Source organism: Grus americana, chromosome 2 (genome assembly GCF_028858705.1).
Source record: "Grus americana isolate bGruAme1 chromosome 2, bGruAme1.mat, whole genome shotgun sequence".
Classification (NCBI taxonomy): Eukaryota; Metazoa; Chordata; class Aves; order Gruiformes; family Gruidae; genus Grus; species Grus americana.
In genome coordinates, this window is record NC_072853.1 from 130,779,781 (window position 1) to 130,798,487 (window position 18,707).

An 18,707-nucleotide genomic window follows, 5' to 3' on the forward strand; every position below is an offset into this window, starting at 1 on the left:
ATATACCTTACTCTGGAGATATTACTGTATTCTGCGTGACTCCAGAATCCTGTAGGATAAATATTTATTGCTTCTTTGTGAAATGGTAGTAATTAAGCTGTTGTCACCCTGTTATCTCTCTCCAGGGATCCAGAGGTGACAGAGGTGACAAAGGAGTCAAAGGAGACCAGGTAGTTTTATTTTCCAAATGGCTGTGAGCTTTAGCTGAATGTGCACATGAGGACTAATGTATTTCTGATAGAAAAAAATCAGGAGTGGTATAGACAAAGGGAGTCTGGAGGCATCTTCCTGGGAGGGAAGGCTGTAGTCCTACCTGATGGGAGGGTGGTGGGGCAATCTCCGTGTCCATGTGTCCCCCCAGCCCCAGCGCACATGGGGATGACAAGGCAGAGGGGGATTTCCCTGGAGGTAACCTCAGTCTCTCCTGGCCTGTGCACTCCAGAACCACAACAGCTTGCCAAAATGCTTAGCTGGTGATGTTATGCTGCTATGAGAAAGAAAAAAAAAAAAAGAAAAAAGTGAGATTCATGGCTTGGGAGTTATTTTAACTAAGAAAGGAAAAGTAAACTGCTTTTGATGTAAATGGAGAAATTCCATTCCCGAACGCAGGCTTTGGGAGTTGTCCAGGTAGCAGGGTTGCCTGTAGACAAATGCACAATCAGGATGTTTTTTTCTGGAGGAGAGGAAGCAGGCAGCAGAGGATGAAATGGGGGAATAACGTTACTGTACAAGGGGCTTTACAGTAAAATTTTGCTTATAGTTCTCCACCTACTGCATCACCTGTAGTGCTGAATCACAGTGTGTGTTTTTTAACTGCTATCAGTACATGGCACTTGTTTTTCTTCCTTCCAAGGAAGGTGCTGCTTTGTCAAAGATCATTCCACATTTTTTTGATGACTTTTCTCCTTTTACTTTGTAGGGAGAAATAGGCTTCCCTGGAATGCTGGGACAAAAAGTAAGTGGGTGTGATGTACTGGGGAGTTAAGTGCTGACATAGGGTCAACGAATGGCTTTGGGGACATCCTGGGAAGTATAAGGCATTGAAGGTCTTGCTTGATTCAATGACCAAAACTTCTTGGACTTGATAAAATTCTTTAGACCTTTTATGTCAGTAGAAAACTCTGAAATTTAGTTGTTTGTGGTTGTTTCCCTTTTTTCCCCAGAACATTGGTTTAGCCATCATCTTCTTCCTGTTTAACACATTCAAACTCTTGATTATAGGTTCATAATTGGCCTAGCAGAGTGTTATTCACTCAGAGATAATACATATTTCCTTCCTGATACTCTGAATCAAAATGGTACTACTATAAATAGCTGTGATAACCCTGACCAGCTTTGATATCATCATTATTCCGTACTTGAAAAACATTCACAATTCAGATGTTGGCTTATGGATAGAAATCCTAAAGGAGGATAATTTTATGACATGATCACATCTTATCTCTGAAATTAGGATAAGGAAATAATGGGTACTTCTAAGGAGGCTAGAGGATGAGTGAATTCACCTCTCTTTCCCTGAGTGATTTTATTACACATGCATCTTAACATCAAAGCAAGGTATTGCCAAGGGGTCAGAGAGTTTTGCTAGCCTTGACCTCTCCAAGTCTTTGAGCACCTTTCTGACCTCTCCATTTGGCTTCCTCTTTATGAAATGATTTTTCAGGGAAATTTGGGTAAATTGTAAGAGATATTTTTTACTTTATGCTTGTTTTAAAATATTTTATTATAATTTTGATGTTCTGAAAAACAAATGGTGCCAGCATTATCTAGAGGAATTGTATGAATCAGAGCACCATCCACCTACTGTCTTATATAAGGCAGGTATAACCAAGGTAATGTGCATTTCTGTACTTATGTCCTGCTTCCTCCCTCTGCACCCACCAAGGGAGAGATGGGCCCGAAGGGACAATCTGGAGTACCAGGACACAGAGGACCTATAGGAAGACCTGGAAAACGAGGCAAACAAGTAGGACCATGGTGTTTCCCCTTCCCGTGACTCCTGGCATCCGTGCGGTCATGGCGTACAACTGCGCGGTCTGTGCTCTGATGGTACCATGCGCTATGTCACAGCGGGAGCAGGCAGAAGCCCTGAAACACCTCACACTCATGCACAGGCTGTGCAGGAAGTTCAAGCTTCAGCTTTAGGGCTGGAGCCTTATCTGCAACATTCAGGTCCCTGGCTGCACAGCATGGGGAAAGTTGTATTTTCCCTGGCTTGATAACGAATTCATTGAATATAACTTGACCAGAATTTGAATGGTCCCTTTGAATCCCAATCAACACAGAACTACAGTCCCAACCCCACCTGATGGATGGCTAGAGAGCTGAAGCAAGGTCCAAGTTTCAGACAGTGTGGGATGTAACATCATGAGGCCCTACACTTTGTAAGATCCCTATCCCTGAGGCTGACTTAGGGAGCGGGCTGCTCAATTTACAGACAGCTTGGTAGGCTGCAATGCTAAACGGGCTATATTCAAAATCCAACACATTTCAGCCTGCCCAGGTGCCATCTGCCCCTAGTGAAAACAGGTTCCTGGGATGAGTAAGGAGAGTTTGTAAGGAAGCACTGGCTTTCTGGGGCTCTGAATGAGGGAAGGATTGCTGTGGATGCTACAAAACCAGCCGTCCTCTCATCAGCTCCAGGCAGAGAGGGAGCGTCAGCATCTTGCAAGGGATGTCCCATTGCCTGTCCATGAACGTTCTCCCTGGCTCACCAGTGCAAAGAGCTACACTACTGTTAGCAAAACCACTGCTGGTATGCACTGGCAGTAGCCGTCTGTACACTAAGAATGGTATGCTGCCATGGATTAAACTGGTATGCGGCCTGTGGCAATGAAAACCACTGGTCTATACATCCAAACCTCAGTCCTGTATTACACTGTAATACGCTCCTGGTTTCTAGCACATGAACTAAATGTGCATCCAGCGTCCATCCAGGCTCTGTCCTTGCTGCTGGGCACACCCAGAGGATGCTTTCTGTCCACACCATCCAATTTGGTTGAGTCAGGCTTTGCCCAGGCCTAAGTTTTGGTCAACACAGATCAGCTTGCAGAGCCACAAGGCCTCAGAGATGTCTGACACACAGTGCAAAGAACCAAAGCACTAAAACAACCTCTCTGTTTCTCCCTTTTCTTCTGTTAACACTAAACCAAGATTGATTTGTTAGACTGGATATTTATATGATGGTTCTTGCCATAGTACTGCATGCCAGGGACAGATTTTTCTGCTCTGAGAAAGGTCAGGAAGACACATAGTGACCTTACGGGATAGTAATCTTGTATGGAAGCTATTCAGGAATGGGATGGTTGACAAATGGTCCTTATTTAGAGCTCAAAATAATTATGCTGGCAGAATTATTTTTTTCAGGCTTTCAGGTGAATTGTAAAGACCAGGAATTATGTATAAAATTGATACTGACTCCTCTGCTACAGCATTTTCCAAGTAAGAGATAGCAATATTGGTGTAGTTACTTGTTCAAGTCACCAAATGGGCCTCTTTGGGGGCACCTTTCCTTCTTTATTTATTTTAAATAGTGATACTGGGGGGACAAAGATCAGTCCCTCTGGTGCTCTGAATTGCCACCTGCAGAACCTGTTTCTTCCCACTGACAGGGAAGGGAAACTGTTCTCATTAGACCGATGTTGGTTTTGATCTGCATCTGCTCAGGCGCAGGAGCTTGTAGATGGGGTGGTTAGTGGGCTGCTTTATTTGCAGTCTGGTTGCACCCAGCATTGCACACAGAGGTACACGCCTGCTTCACTGTTGCTCTGATGCTGTCAGCTAATATCTGAAGTGAAAGAATGTGGGGAAAAATTAAAAGTTGGGTGTTGGGGCGGGGGAATAATAGGTCGCCAAATAAGGAAGCTACGTGCAATGTAAGTCTGCTAGATGATCCAGAAGAAATATTTTTTTGTCCTTGATTTGTCAGGTTTTAAAAGCGGATGTGTGCTCTTTGCTGGGTTTTTTTTGGTTTTGTTTTGTAAACTGTGCTCATCTGTCCTGCCAAAGTAATGGGCACAGAATATCTTTCCGTAACATAAGGCAAAGAGAAGACGCAGTGCCTGCAGATCAGCTTGAACACAGTGCACTCCTTGACCTTAGACATTTTGTCATGTTATGCAGTGTCTTAATCAAAAAGTGGTGAAATGAGGCATGTTATAATTTAAGGCAACAATCAGTGTGCCTAAAAAAACTAGTCTGGCCCTAAATTAGGATTTCCAGGCCCAAGACTCAGTACACAAACCCCTTTCTGGTGCCCCAAAAGCAATCTCAGCATTGATCTTCTGCAAGAAAACTGGGTTTCCCTCTGTAATTGGTAAACTAGCTGTTTTCTTTCTTCTTTTCTAATCCTTTGTAAAAACTTGAGAGTGGCATTTTAAGGCTCTGCGGTCTGGCTGCTGCCTTTAAGCGCTGTAGTTGTCTGGCTGTTTGTTCAGCTGAGAGGATAGTTTTCATCTACATGGGACCGTTTCCTGTCTCTTGATCCAGCTGACATCCCTAGATAAAAGCAGCTAAATTAGGAAGGTGTCACTTCCACTTCCATTTTGAGATAAGTCTTGATTCCCTCACTGACTTCTTCAGCTCTCCCTTGCCTCTGGGGCAGGGTCTTCCTAAAAGGTGGCCAGGAGGTGGGAGTCACAACTCACAGCCTCACTGCCCTCAAACTGAGATAGAACACCCAAAGCTTTGTAACTTGGGAATTGACCCTAAGGAGCAAGTTTAGGGTTTCAGTCTCGATAAGGAGGGATGACTTAGGGCTTTAGATAATGTTTCTTTGAAAGAAGGGAGAGGAATATAAATACTGTCCATGGGAAAAGATTTTCTGAATGCCATGGGTGCACGTGAAAGAAAAACAAGGCAAAGATATTTAATATAAATCTTGGCCATTATTATTTATTCTATCTGTGCTAAATATTAGAGCATTAAACAATCATTCCTCCAAAGCAGGAGACACAGAAGACAGCTCGTTTTCAGGCAGTACATGTCCAACTGGCCCTGGTTTGCTTCTGCTGGATCGTTACTGTGTGTGGGAAAGAGATTTCCCACAGACTTCATGGGGGCTACAAAATCCTGGTCTGCTAGTTCTGTGTTGCGTAATGTAAGAAGTAATTAGAGATCGGCGTCGCTGACATTCACATAAATCCTGGAATATTTTGATGACACAGAGCTTACCTAATAGGATTAAACAAAGCAAATATCTAATTAGTTCTTTATGGGCCATGGCAAAATCAACCTTCCTCTGTTGAAATGGTGCAAGGGACATTCAAAGGTATCCATGGGATACAACATATTATATAACCAAATTATTTTAGCATATGTTACTATATATGCTTCATTACTCTGAAATTAGACATGCAACCACTCAACATATGCCCATGAATGCACATTAACCTGGAATTACACCATCTTCAAGGAATTCATCTCCTTTGTCAATAAAAGAAAGCTTACTTTGCACACATCATTTTTGTTATGCTAAATAATGTATGTTGTTACACAAAAATCAAATCAGATATTTAAACTTTAAGCAGTGTAATACACTTCTGAAATACAAAGCTGAGAAATCCAAGCCTTGAAAAGTATATGAGCAGGAAGATAAATATAGTTATTTTTAATAAGTGTCACCACATTAAATTCAGAAGCAAAAATAGGAAGGTGCTGAACAGCTCTATGGTGAAACTTCCAAATGCCTGAGGGTATGGCTGCACAAACAAGCTCCCATGAGGCAAATTAGTGCTGATTTTGTAGAATATTAGCTATTGTGTGGTTACTGTGTATAAACTCGTCTCCCATAGGTAATTTTACAGCATTTTGACTGAGTGATAAGGTATCAGAGAGAAACCATTTGTCAGCATGGTGTTGCTCATGCCAGCTTGCACTTTGTAAAGCCAAGCCCTTGCTTGCCTTGCAATGATTTGTTATCATAGCTATACCCACAGTTAAAGTCAAGGAGATATAGGGGGCCCGGCACCTCAAGTACTTCTGAAAACAGTATGGATTTCAGAGTCATTAGTGTGCTTCTGAAAGACTGCACCCTAAGACTGGGAAATGTCACTGTGGGAGCCCTTGCCTACGCCTTAGTGAATTTTCCCTTTTTTTACCTCATGCAGTAACTAGGGATTTCCAGGGTCACCTATTTCAGTTCCACCAGCCCTTTCTTTCTGAGCTATACTGACTCCTAGAGAGCTACCAGGGCTAAAAAGGCATCCTTAAAGAAAGGCCACCAAATGATTGGAGTCAGAGTAGGGTGATTCCTGACTCCACACAGAGCAGATCTGCTGGGACTGTTCACTTTTAGGAGCAGAAGTCCTGCCTGGACAGGCTTTTCTGTCTCCACATAAAAGAGGACAGGTCCTCTTCCCTGGGGTGGGTTCATTGGCTATGAAGTTCATGCTGCACGCTCCTATTGCTGAATGTCTTGGCTTTCTTGAAAGGGAGGCCAGTGCTGGCTGGAAGAGATTGTGCACTATTAATCATTTAGTAATAAATGGATGTCACCTCTCTTCTAGGGATTAAAGGGAGACGTTGGACCTGCGGGTATCATGGGTCCACCTGGAAGGCCTGGTCCTTCCGGCCAGCCGGGCCCCCCTGGACCTTCAGGATCAGGTAAGCAGGAGATCAGATGATTTCCTAAACGGTGTCCCTGCTCCCCAGCCCTTCCTGACTCATCATGTACACCTGCATGGGCCCCTTTACAAAAAGTGCTGCAGGGCTTCGTTTGCTTCTCCACTGACAGCAAGGAGAGGATTTCTCCTGAAGGCAGGTCATGCCGTCCTTGTCCATTACAAAGACTGTATACCTTACTTTAAAGCCTGCATTATGGCTTCTGATGTTTCAAATAAAAGCAAAAACATGGCCTATGTGGTACCTGTGGGATTTTGGAAGATGGGGATGATGAAAAGCCATCTGGCAGCCTTGGAGGGACTAGTTAATCTCCATCATCAAAGGTCTGCTTCTCCTCCGGATATCCTGGCTACACTGAAAGACTGCAATTTCTAACCGAGCAGGACATACCCTGTGTAGCTCTGTAAAAGAAAAACAGATGAGACTCAAGTGACAATGGCATTAAGGAAAGAAGAGAAGAGAAGGAAAGGGATAGGAGTCAGAGGGAACAAAAAGGCGGTGGAAAAAAATATCTCTTTTTCATTAAGTGCTGTAGAACTATGCTCGCTGCAACTGTGTGTTGTAGAAATCACGAGAAAAATCTAACTGATAATTGTACAGCTTCTGGACAACAGTCGCTTGCACTGCAGCCAATCTGTTCAATGTTGTCTTCCATTTTGCTTTCCCTTTTTCTTTTCTTGCTTATATCAGTGGGCAGGAGGTCTCTTCCTTCTGGTGGTCTGGAAATGGTACATCTGTGAAGCTGGGGGCTGCTTCAAAATCTTCACATATGTCTCCCATTATGAAACATCTCTGTCTTGGTAAATTAGCTGGAAGTTTTCAGAGGGCAGAATTTTCACCACGGCAATGGGAAGGCAGCCAGGATCTTGAGACTATTTTTTAAAAGCTTTATTCCATCCACAGAAAGTTTATGTGTCAGACTTGTTAATCTTTTTCCTCCAGAATATAAATTCTGATCCTAAACAACCTTTCTGTAATGATGTCACTGCTTGCAACATGAACATGTTGGCTCATAGTCTAATTCTCCAGAGCAGTGCATCCTTGACAAAGTTTGAAAGTCAAAAAGCAGTATTTTTTTTAAATTTTCATTTGTAGCACTCCTGTATTTCTGGTTGGGTTTTCTTGTACAGAAACCACTGAAACAGCATTGCTCAAGTGGTTGCACAAATGCACAAGTCCAACGCATTGTGGATGTTTGCAGAGTCTGACTCTACTACTGCACAGGTGCTGTAGCGTGATCTGTGTGCTCATCATGACCTGAATTTCTGTAGCTTCAAAGAGGCCACCATTTATCTAGAAATCCTAAGCAAATGGTCTCTTTTTCTCTGTAAAGTTGGTAGAAAAATTTAAAAAATGATCTGAAAAAAAAATAACTGTTGTAAAAACCCTGGTCCTTCTCCTGAATTGCTGGAAGTGGTGGTTCTGATAATCACTTCCTTCAGTTCCCAGTGGATTTGGTGGGAGATGTGCATCTCTGAAAATGTACATAAATGCGTATATGACCTGTACTTTTTCCACTAAGGCTGCATTTGTGTTTTGTATGTTAATTTCATAGCAAGGCAACTTGGCATTTTGTTTCCTAGGGCAATTCTCAATAGGACCAAAAGGGGAAAGAGGACTTCCAGGGCCTCCGGGAAGATGTCTCTGCAGATCCCCACAACATGTGAATAATGCACCGTATGAGGAATCTGTGTTTGGATACAGTTATCCAAAAGTCCCTGCGGTAAGCAGATTTTCTGAGAGAATGTGAGCAGTTCTTAAGTACTTATATTGTAAGAGGTGGTGTACTCACCAATATTTTGGATTTAACAGGCAATGTGCTATTGCTAGCATCCACCACCTCTGAGATCCAGTTGGTGCAAAAGACTCTGGTCTCGTAACTAGTTTGAGGGTTGTGTGATCGAGGTGCTCAAATGCAGCTGTTTCAAGCCATCAGTAATGTAGCACGTGTTTGGAAACCTTTTTTCAAGTCTGAGGATGCTCTCTTCCATCTCCTACTGTACATATATAATCTGTTCTTTTTATTTCGGTAAATTGAAATATATTTCAGATTGGTCGGTGAAACAAGCATCTCTTTCTTGCTTATTTTTTATATCTTCTTCTGCAAAGACAGTGATTTCAGAATTGAATAATGAGATCAAGCATTTCACATATATGATAGAACTTTTTCCCAAAGCACAGGCTCTCTACCTTGGACCAAAAAGGACCCTCCACAAACCACGAGAGTCAGAGTTCTGAGCTCCTGTTTGTAGACATACAGATTATATAGCTCATTTCAATCTCTAGCTCTCTGGAAAACATCTTTTACAAGTGAATTGGACAAAGTACTTTAAAGGGCAAGTCACTGGTGGAAAGTGACCTTGCAATCTTTCCCGTCTGATTTCTTCGGGCTTTGTAAATATTATTTCTGTACTTCTCTTTCTACTGGACCCTGCTTTATTATTCTGTGCATTGTAGCACTTAATCAGCAATGAAAAAGCAACCTTGCTGCTCTGTACCAGCATAGCCCAGCCACTCCACTCATGCAAGTGGATATTGCGTGGTGTCTGGTCATCTCTGAATGACAATAAGCAGCAATTAGCTTTGTTAACTTTCCCATCTGTCACGTTGTCAGAAAGCTGTTAGAATTTGTGAAAAGGACATGCTCACAATACTGGCGATTAAACCGGGTCATTGAACTCAATCTTTTGCATGAGTGTGCTGCAAGTCTTGTCAGCTGCTCGCTCGTCCCTGTCCATGTTGCATTACAAAAAAGCCCTGTTAGTCTTAAAACGTAAAGCCGAGAGAAGAAAGTACATGAAGTAAAGGTGTGTATCACATCGTGCTGCACACTATTGCAAAAAACTGTCATGTACTTCATGGCATGGAGAGCTCCTAGGATAAGGTATAATAAGGCTTGCAAGATTCTGTGTAGGTCTTATGACCCTCCTTTTCCATCTGGCACAGTTTCATATTAGATCTTAAAAGATGGTAATGAGAGTGTACCTACCTAAAATATAAGCACCCTGCACTATCTCTATGAACCCTCATTTGATGATGATGAAGTGCCATTTTGTTCTCAGAAACGAGGGATGGCAAAGAGGCAAGCCTCAGCTCTGAAACTGGAGCACCTGCAGAGCAGCGCTCCCCCTTTGCCTGCCCCCCATTTGCTTTACTCCCTCGAATGTCAAGAGCAGGAGCTTAAACATTGCTATTATTTATTCTGTTCAGAGCCCCATGTAGCAGCTTTGAAGCCTGCCTTGTACCACTTGAAGACCATTGTCCGGGTTGCTATAGCTGCACACGGGAAAGACCCAAAGAGGGTGCTCTGTGCCCCCGGTCCCCGTGTCGCATGGTTTTGCAAAGCAGCAGCCTGCCGCAGCACGTCCCCACTGCAATCACCCGCTCGCCTGTCAACTCCTCCAGTGCCAGCACTGCCAGAGGATAGGGGAGAGGATAGGAAAAAAAGTGCTGTTTTTCTGTCACTGGCTAAGGTTCATTCTGGTTTTTAAATCTTTTGCAATTTCAAAGGCCAGTATCTGTAACAGAGCATTCCAGAGAGCACAGATCTGCTATTGATTTCAAGAGAAATTAGAGCTCTGGGGCTGGGACTTGAGCTCCTGAACACAATTACAGAACCAGTTCTTTGCTGGCTTTCTATTTCTTTGTTTTCTTTCTTTCAAGCTGAAGGTGTTTTTATTCAATGCTTCTTTAATGAAACTGGCCTTTGTTGGGGACTATGGGAATATTCTGCTATGTAAAAATTTGGGGGTAATTTGTTTTAAAAAGAGCCAATTCTGTTTATGCTGGTGGGAATCAGGCTCAGCCCTAAATCCATTTTGCTCAGAAGCATTCCATTTGCTTTTTCTTAATTTAAAAATGGTTTAAATCTTGCTAAAATTAATTTGATTAAGCTGCTGAAGGAAGCACTTCCTAATGCCCCTTACAGCCAATTTCAGTGACTGAGACATTAAAAAAATTGGTAATAGAGCAGCTCATCCTATTTTGTCCATTTTGAACTAAATTTTTTTCCATTTAATTGAGGACTTGGCTTTATACTAAAGTATATGCAAGTAAAGAAACATGCATTTCAATGCCAAGTAAATCTAAACAAAGTGCAAAGTAGTAAAAGATAAGTAAAGGCTGCATTGAGCAATGCGTTATTTATTTTGTAGCCATGAGCATGCCTAAAAAATTACAGACAAACCCACAAAAAGCTCTTACGCCCATATGGCTTTAGCAGTTGTTCCAGCATCTAACCATATGAGCATCTGAAATTTTGTGTTAGCAATGACTGTGCGCGAGTATTTGCACGATCATTAGCTGTGGATATGCATTTTGAAATAGGGGCCAAAGCTAGGGGGTCAGGAAAGACCAGTCTCCTTTGCCAATTTGTGTCTCTTACCAGTCACAAAGGAGCCTCTTACAGTCTGGCAGTCCATGGGTGTAAGTTTTCACCCAGGGCTGGAATAACATTCTGTTTCTGAAAGCAACCAAACCATTTTTCTGTGTAATTATTGACTTATTTGCAGGTACCTGTGTCAGTTTACAAAACTAGATTCCTTGACAATACAAACTACTTCTTGAGAGGGTTACCAATCACCTCTTTTTCTGTGTCCCAGATTTTTGTGGTGAATAATCAAGAAGAATTGGACCGGGTAAACACCGAAAATGCCTTAGCATTTAGAAGAGATCAGAGATCTTTGTATTTCAAGGATACCTCTGGATGGCTCCCAATCCAGGTGAAAATATGACTGTGGTCTCAGAAAACTCGTGAGTGTATGTTTCATTTCATACAGAACATACTTCTGTGCTTAAGGTGTCATACAGAGTCAATGAAGCAAATGGAGAAAAAGCTTATTTTTGAGCACTGCCACGACTGTACCTAATTCTGTGATTTTTGTTCACAGAAGTCTTAATTACTGAGGCATTAACTCGTCAGTGCTGTAGGTTTTGCTAACCTCCTTGTGAACCAGGCTCCCCTGGTGAACAAACTGGGGCTGAGTTCAGGGAATTACAATAGTAAAGAGCATCTTTTATTTAATACAAAATAAGGCAAAACTCACCCTGGTGAAAAGTTGCAGGAAAACACAAACCCTGCAAAACAAAACCATGTGTTTCCTTATTGCTTCAAGGAGCTAAGCTAAGCTCACTTAAATCAGCAGTAGGATCCTTCGTACATCCACTGGACTTTGAATCAGGTTCTGTATAAACCCTGCGAACCACCAAATAGCGGGATATGAAAACCCGTTTGTGGCATCTGCCCCCCCACAGCCCTTCACCTCTGCTTGCTAGCCAGGCTGCTCGTGGTCGGTTCAGTAACCGCTGTGTGTTTTTTTGGCCAGCTCACCCCTTTCTATCCCGTGGATTACCACTTTGAGGCTGGTGGTACCTGTGGAGATGGGATCATACAGGATGGGGAAGAGTGCGACGATGGCAATGCCGTTGTGACTGATGACTGTATAAGTAAGTTACAGCGCATCAAGAGCAGCCTCTTTCTACCACGGAAGGTGCATTAGTTGTTTCTGCAGGGTGCACCACTGTATAAATCACAGAAGTGTTTCACTTGGGAGCTTGCGTGGCTCGTGACTCGAGTGCAGGCACGGGGAGAGGGAGGCACCATGGCCGTGGAACAAAAACTGAGGTCCTTTGCGCATGAGAGTGCCACACACCAGCACAGGACAGAGGTGACCCCAGGTACTTCTCACGCATCCTCATTGAGGACCGTGTCCCTCACTGAGCAGAGGTGTCTGTAGTCAGAGCAAAACAACTGCATTTCAGGGGCCAAATCCAGCCACTGGTTTGCATACACACCTTCCCCAGGGGCTGCCGGCTTCCTGGCCACAGGAGGTAGCATCCCTTTGCAGTGCACCACAGACCCTTAGGACAGACACTGGTGCTGGCTGTTGGTAAGCCAGATCCCGGGTCCAGTAAAACCACTTTGGATTTTGTTATTCACTTGCCTGGGGAAGGTGTCAGCCCACTACCTTCACTATTAGGTTTATACAACACTTGATTCCTGTCTGGTCAATCTTCCATTTGTTTTGCTGGTTGTGGATAGCAAGGAGCCTACAAGCGCACGAGCAGCTGTGGCAACCTTCGCTTCTACCTCTCAGCTACTTTTGCTGCTTGATTCTTTCCCGGGAGCGCAGCACTCTACACCATCTACAGCTGACACACAGCAGGTCTGGTACTCTGTCGGTTCTACCAAAGGGATGCTTCCTCACATTTCAGAACAAGTATCAGCCAACACTGAAAGATGCAATTTTTCTTTTTCATCTATACAGCCCTCCATTTTTTAGCCTGTCTTTCTGAGGAAATGAAGTGTAAGCAGCACTGAGTTTTTCCACCCACCTATCCATTGCCACCCTTCTCCTTATAACTTAGGAATCCCAGTCAACTTCCCATTGACAACAAGGAAAGAGATTTCAAAGGCAATTCAGTTGCAACAGGTATAGGGAGACATACAAATGAATGTGTCTCTGAGCTTGCCTGACTGCAGAGTAATCCAGCCAGAGAGGGTGAGCTCTCCAGGCTCCAAGCACAAGAAAATGATTCAATTAGAATTTGTAATCAACCATGGGGAACAAGCACGCAGGAAAATAGCTTTCATTAGTGCTAGTGCCTGCAAAATCGTACATTGTGCATCTGGAGGTACATTATATTACTGTGTGCTACACACTGGCCAAAGCTTCAGGTCAGTCGAGGCCTTGCAGTACATTGACTTCTGGCACTGATGTGATCCAAAGAGTTATCATCGAGTTACTTGGAAAGGAGTATATTGTCATCATTCTGCTCTTGCGACTGAACCAAAAGAAAAAGGTTAACCAAATGTTAAGTGGATTTAATTGTAAAATAGGCTCGTCGTTCTTAGAAGCATCAGTTTCTAACAAACAGATACCTGGTGCAATTAATTAATCATTTCCATTTGTAAATAACCCACTTTTTAACTCTTATGAACTCCCTATTCTTGGCTGTCCTTTTAATCCATTGCCTAATAAAGTCTCTGAGAAGATGTCAAAGGAATTTTAGCTAAATTAGTTTTTTTTTAAATTATAAAGTCATACTCAAAAAGTTGAAGACATCAAAGTCCAGTTGCTAAAATAGCAAACAAACCCACATATTACTGCAGCCTACATGCCAATTACCATGAAAAAAATGTCACAAGGCCTACTCACACTCAAGTCCATGGGACTCAGTGGGGAAAACACCTTTTTGGCAATCATTACATACTTTTTTTTTATTATTTGATGGACAGGAAACAGGTTTGCATAGTTCTGTTTGTATGTGGGAACTCACTTGCAGCAGATGATACACACAGATACTGTGCAATATTGGGTAAAGGTCTAGGTTAGGATTTTGAAACCACTTAATGACCTCAAATCATTTACATTAACTGCATTTTATGCTACCTTTTTTTTTTTGAGAGTAATTATCTATGTTAATAATAATTATTAGAACAAATGCTGCTGTAATTAGTGTTTCTGTAGTAATTATTTTTAGTAGTTATCCATTCTTTCCCTTGGTCATTGAAATTACACTAAAAAAAAGCATATTCTTTGTAGTGAAGAATATTGCTCCTCCTAAGACAGTCCTTACAGGATGCTCTCCCCAAAAAGCCTTGTTTTATACTTCACCCTTAAAAATCTAGTTCCACTTACCTCACCTGCATCATTTACATATGAAGTTCCTTGACGGTATTTCTTTCTGTATTTTTCACTAGGATGCCGCCGTGCTTACTGCGGAGATGGCTACAGACACGAGGGGGTTGAAGACTGCGATGGGAAGGATTTTGGATATTTGACATGTAGAACATATCTCCCTGGGTATGCATGAGCTTTCTTCACTTTGGTTCAGGGGTTGGGGGGGTTGGTGGTTTTTTGTTTTGTTTTGTTTTGTTTTTCTCTTTGCCAGCTTTAAAACAGAAAAGTATTACCCACTTAAACCCTGGGACCACTGCAGGCAGTGGGGGATAAAGAGTCCATCAGATCATTTCTGCATATCATTGACTTCAAGGGCTAAGTCTCGTCTCTCAGTAATAAGCATGTGCCTCTTACTGTACAAAATGAAGGTCATGTAGACATATGTTTGCCCACTACTTGCAAAGATTTCCTCATCTGATGACATTATCATCGCACTAGTGTTCACTCATAACATACCAAGAGCAGGAAAGACCGTGAGAAGGAAACATTCACATAGAAGGAAAGAAAAAAACCCCAAACCACAATGTCCAACCGACCTCCTGTTGCCCGTACCATTAATGGGTACCCTAGGGGTATCTTTGTTTCTGAATCAACTGGTCCATCTATCAGCCTTTCCAAAGAGCAGGAAATTCACTCAACAGCAGATGCAAAGCCATGCATCTGCTTAGCAATGTCCTTCATTTAAAACATCTGCTTATTGTTGACTTGCCTTCTCTGCCTTTGTTTAAGCAGCTTCCTCTGGTCAGCATTTTGCCTCCAACAGCAGTACCTCTAATTAACTGTCAGGTATTGTTACTGGCTAACAGGAAACATTTAATTTGCAAATTAAATTATGCCCAGAGCCCTCATCATTCATGGGAGAATAATGTGCTAATTGACGGGAATAAGAAACCACAGGACGTCTTTGTAAGTCAAGTGTTGTGCTAAACCTTCCACTGCAATTGTTGGAGCACTCCTGGTGTAAGAGATTACTAAAATCGAGACCAGCAAACCTCACAACCTGAAACATTTTACAGAGATCTCATCTTCAGACAGTATGGAGCTGCTTTCTGCTCTGAAAATTATTCCCTTCTGAAAGTCTGAAGTTTGGTGCCAAAAAAGCACCACAAAAGCTTGAGAAATTTTTATAAATTTCATTTTCTATGTGTAATCAAGTTGTGAAGAGCAACTGAAATCCTTTGGTTTTGTGTGTGCAGTCTGAAGATTATCTGCTAAACTAAAGAAAAAGCCGTGACTCATCAGTAAAATGGGATAAGTATGTGAGCTTGGCAACCCCATGGGAGTTTCATCCCAAAGCACCCTCTCCTCCAAGAGCTCTGCTGCAACTGATTTTCCCATTTTCTACTCTTTCCAGCTCCCAAATCTCTCCTCATATTACACGCACATTCACTTCAGATTTTATGCTGGTTTTCTGAGAATGTGGGTTATCCAAGGACAGAGTTTTGAGTATCTGTTTAATGGCTGCTTCATCCACAGTTTGTGGATTATCTGATGGATGGGTTATTCACTTAGACATATGCTAGCAATAAAAAATCATCAGAATGCTTATTATATTAACATCTCTGGTCAGGTCTTTAGTAGATAGAGTCACTGCAGCTCATTTTAAGTCAGTAGAAAGACAAAAATCACTTTTTCCTTATTTTGCAAGGACCCTTCCATTTTCTTTTTTTTTAATTTCAAAGGTAGGCATGTGTCACTATCATTAGATCAAGTACATGAAAAATAAGTTTAAGGACAGGCACAGTCATGCTTGCTGGAGCTATAGGAAGTAACTGGAAAAACACTTAACTCAGCTCCCTAGATATTTCGTTACAGTTCCTGTGGATGAGTGCCAAGGCCTCCTGCATCCACCTCCATGTAATGCTCAAGTCCCAGTACCAACAGAGATTTTATTTTTTTAATTGACGTTGCTGGGAATTAAGTCTTCACTCATAGTTTCTCCTGGACTCCTATTTTGCTGACAAGGGGGAGCAGAGTAGAGCACTGATGGAAATTCTCCCCTCATTTTGGTTCCCGTATGTTGCTGCACATGGCTTTTTCTGATGTTCTTCACTCCTACAGAGAGTTGCATCCAGAAACCATATAGTGTGAACTATAGCATACTTTGAAACTGAGATATTCTCTTTTATCGTAGGTCTTACGGAAAATTGCGGTGCACTTCATACTGCTACATTGACTCTACACAGTGTCGATACTTCACATGAGGGGAGCGGAGGTGGGTAGCATCCCACGCGTAGGGGTGCTAGGTGCTACAGTATCATCTATCCAGAAGGACTGGGACAAAAAAAGAAACCAAACCCTCACCCACCTTTGTGTGAAAACAAACAAAGAGATGTCATGCTGCTGATGGCCATTTTGAGATGTTTGTCTTTTTTTTTTTTTAATTGAGTCAGATTGGGAAAAAATAGGACCACTGCATCCTGTCTTAATAGAGAAATGTCAAACAGTGTTTGCCAGTAAGACTTTCATGTGGCTGTGGATGGCAACTTGCTCTCCATCACAAATGCAACATTAAGCTACTGGAAACTGAATTTCACTAACCAGGAATATCGTGTAACAATTACCTCAACTTAGCACTGTTAAACGTACATGTAAGCTCTTCAGGGTTTTTGTCTTTAAACCTTCTCAGCGTAAACACAAAGCATATCTTGGATGCGGTGTTTATAGAAACTTTCTCTCTTATTACAATGTGAACTTTGCAAGTGTTGTATCCACATGAGTGATGACTTCAGCGACATTAAGGTTGACTGTACACCCTCGTGGGTCAAAGGAGCAGAGGACCTTCAGTAAGTGCTTTCAAGATCAGCAAATCAGCCAGAAAAAACCTGCTTAACTTCACCTTCAGGCTCAGACGTTTGGCTGTGCGTATCGCTGTGCATGCACAGAAGTGCAAGCAGTCACAGGAGGCGTGAAACTGCAGACCACAAAGGCCAAACTGGACAAATAAACTGTCAAATAGCCGAGGAGTTCTCTCCCAGGAGAAAATCAGATAAGGAGGGAAGGTAAAGAAGGAACATATTTCCATATTTTTCACCTCTGTCAAGCTGGCTGGGCTCTGCGTGACCCCAAAGGGGCTGGGACAGCGTCGGTTACCTCCCTGCAACCCCCGCGTGCCCACGTACACTCTGGTTTCTGCACTGGAAGGTCTTTTCATTCTCATCCCCTTGTCCACCCGACCATCATCATTCAATTACCGGATATTCCCTGTACTCTCTCCCCCTGTCGTCGTGTCTGGGGTACCCCCCCAATGTACGTTCTCATTTTTGTAGTGCTGTAAATCAGATCTTGGAGGTAGGGTGTTCATGGATGCTCATTCGTGCTGTGTAATGTACATGTGTTTTTGTTTTTCAGAAAGTTTGTTCAACTGTATTAGCTCTGATAGGAGTCAGGGTAATTATATACTTATTTATTAGCAAGCATTAAAGAGCAAATTTCACATGGGAAGCATATTAAATGTTACGTGAAAAAAGAGTCTATAACAGAAGAAAATTAAGCAAAGGATGTGCAGAATTCAGGACTAAAAGCCTCAAACCAAGGTGTTGTTTTCCTACAAGCCACTCTTTCCTGCTTCACGATAAATGCTGTACGTGACTTTGAAATGCGTGAGTTATCTGTACCAGTGACAGCACTGCAACAGCTGCACGTCCACTGGTGCTTCTGTAAAGGTTAAGTAAAGGTGGATGTTGTGTTGTAATGATAATACGTTAAAGCAATCAAGAAAGGCATGCAACTTATACCATCTGTATAGAAGACTTTAACTCTGCATGTCCAAAGTGATACTGGAAATCCCCAATTAAAAACAAAGCAAAACAAAATTAGTGTACTCTTTGTGGCTATGTCTTGCCTGGGCTATTTATGTTGCTATGAAGCCAAGCCACCAGCATTTGTAGCCCAGTTCAATAGCTCAAAATTTTTCATTTTGTTGCTTTTTTTTTTTTTTAAACAGAGGTCTTAATAAAAGGTCAAGGAACCACTGGGGCAAGGAACTTGCCATAAGCTCGGGAAATCTGGGCACTAGCACAGCCGCCTTTTAATCTCCTGTGCTTGTGCAAGCGGCGGGTTCCAGCAGCATCACGCTACAGAGGAGCGCGTATCCCGGCGGGAGGCTCTCGAGGACAGCCACATCCCCGGTGCCACGTCCTGCTGGCCAACCCTCCGGCTGAACCTCCGGCAGCATCTGCTGGGCGTTACCATCCTGGGCCTGGAGAGACTTCTTCCGAACTCCTCCCCTTCTCCAAGGAGTTCATCTCTAGTCCCCAAAAGGCTGGAGTCTTTGAGAAGTTTGGTAAACCCAGTGGCCTTTCACCTTCAGTTTTAAATCACATCATTTTTAAAAGCTCCTGCCTCTTAAGGACATTGAAGTTGCAAAGCCAAGCGCACAGAGGGTAGGAAATGTAAACAGGA

The 18,707-nt window shown here is 42.6% G+C and overlaps 1 protein-coding gene across 1 annotated transcript in view; it reads left to right on the top strand.

Annotated features, from left to right (window-relative positions):
• Window positions 1-18,227, top strand: part of COLQ (collagen like tail subunit of asymmetric acetylcholinesterase) — a 41,676-nt gene extending 23,449 nt beyond the window's left edge. Inside the window, exons 9-17 of the mRNA XM_054816927.1 lie at window positions 126-170; window positions 920-955; window positions 1,886-1,966; window positions 6,507-6,603; window positions 8,205-8,344; window positions 11,223-11,342; window positions 11,946-12,066; window positions 14,324-14,426; window positions 16,438-18,227. Of these exons, the coding sequence (XP_054672902.1) occupies window positions 126-170; window positions 920-955; window positions 1,886-1,966; window positions 6,507-6,603; window positions 8,205-8,344; window positions 11,223-11,342; window positions 11,946-12,066; window positions 14,324-14,426; window positions 16,438-16,507 (813 nt within the window). The 3' untranslated portion in view covers window positions 16,508-18,227. The remainder of the gene's footprint in view (window positions 1-125; window positions 171-919; window positions 956-1,885; window positions 1,967-6,506; window positions 6,604-8,204; window positions 8,345-11,222; window positions 11,343-11,945; window positions 12,067-14,323; window positions 14,427-16,437) is intronic.
• The last annotated feature ends 480 nt before the right edge of the window (window positions 18,228-18,707 follow it).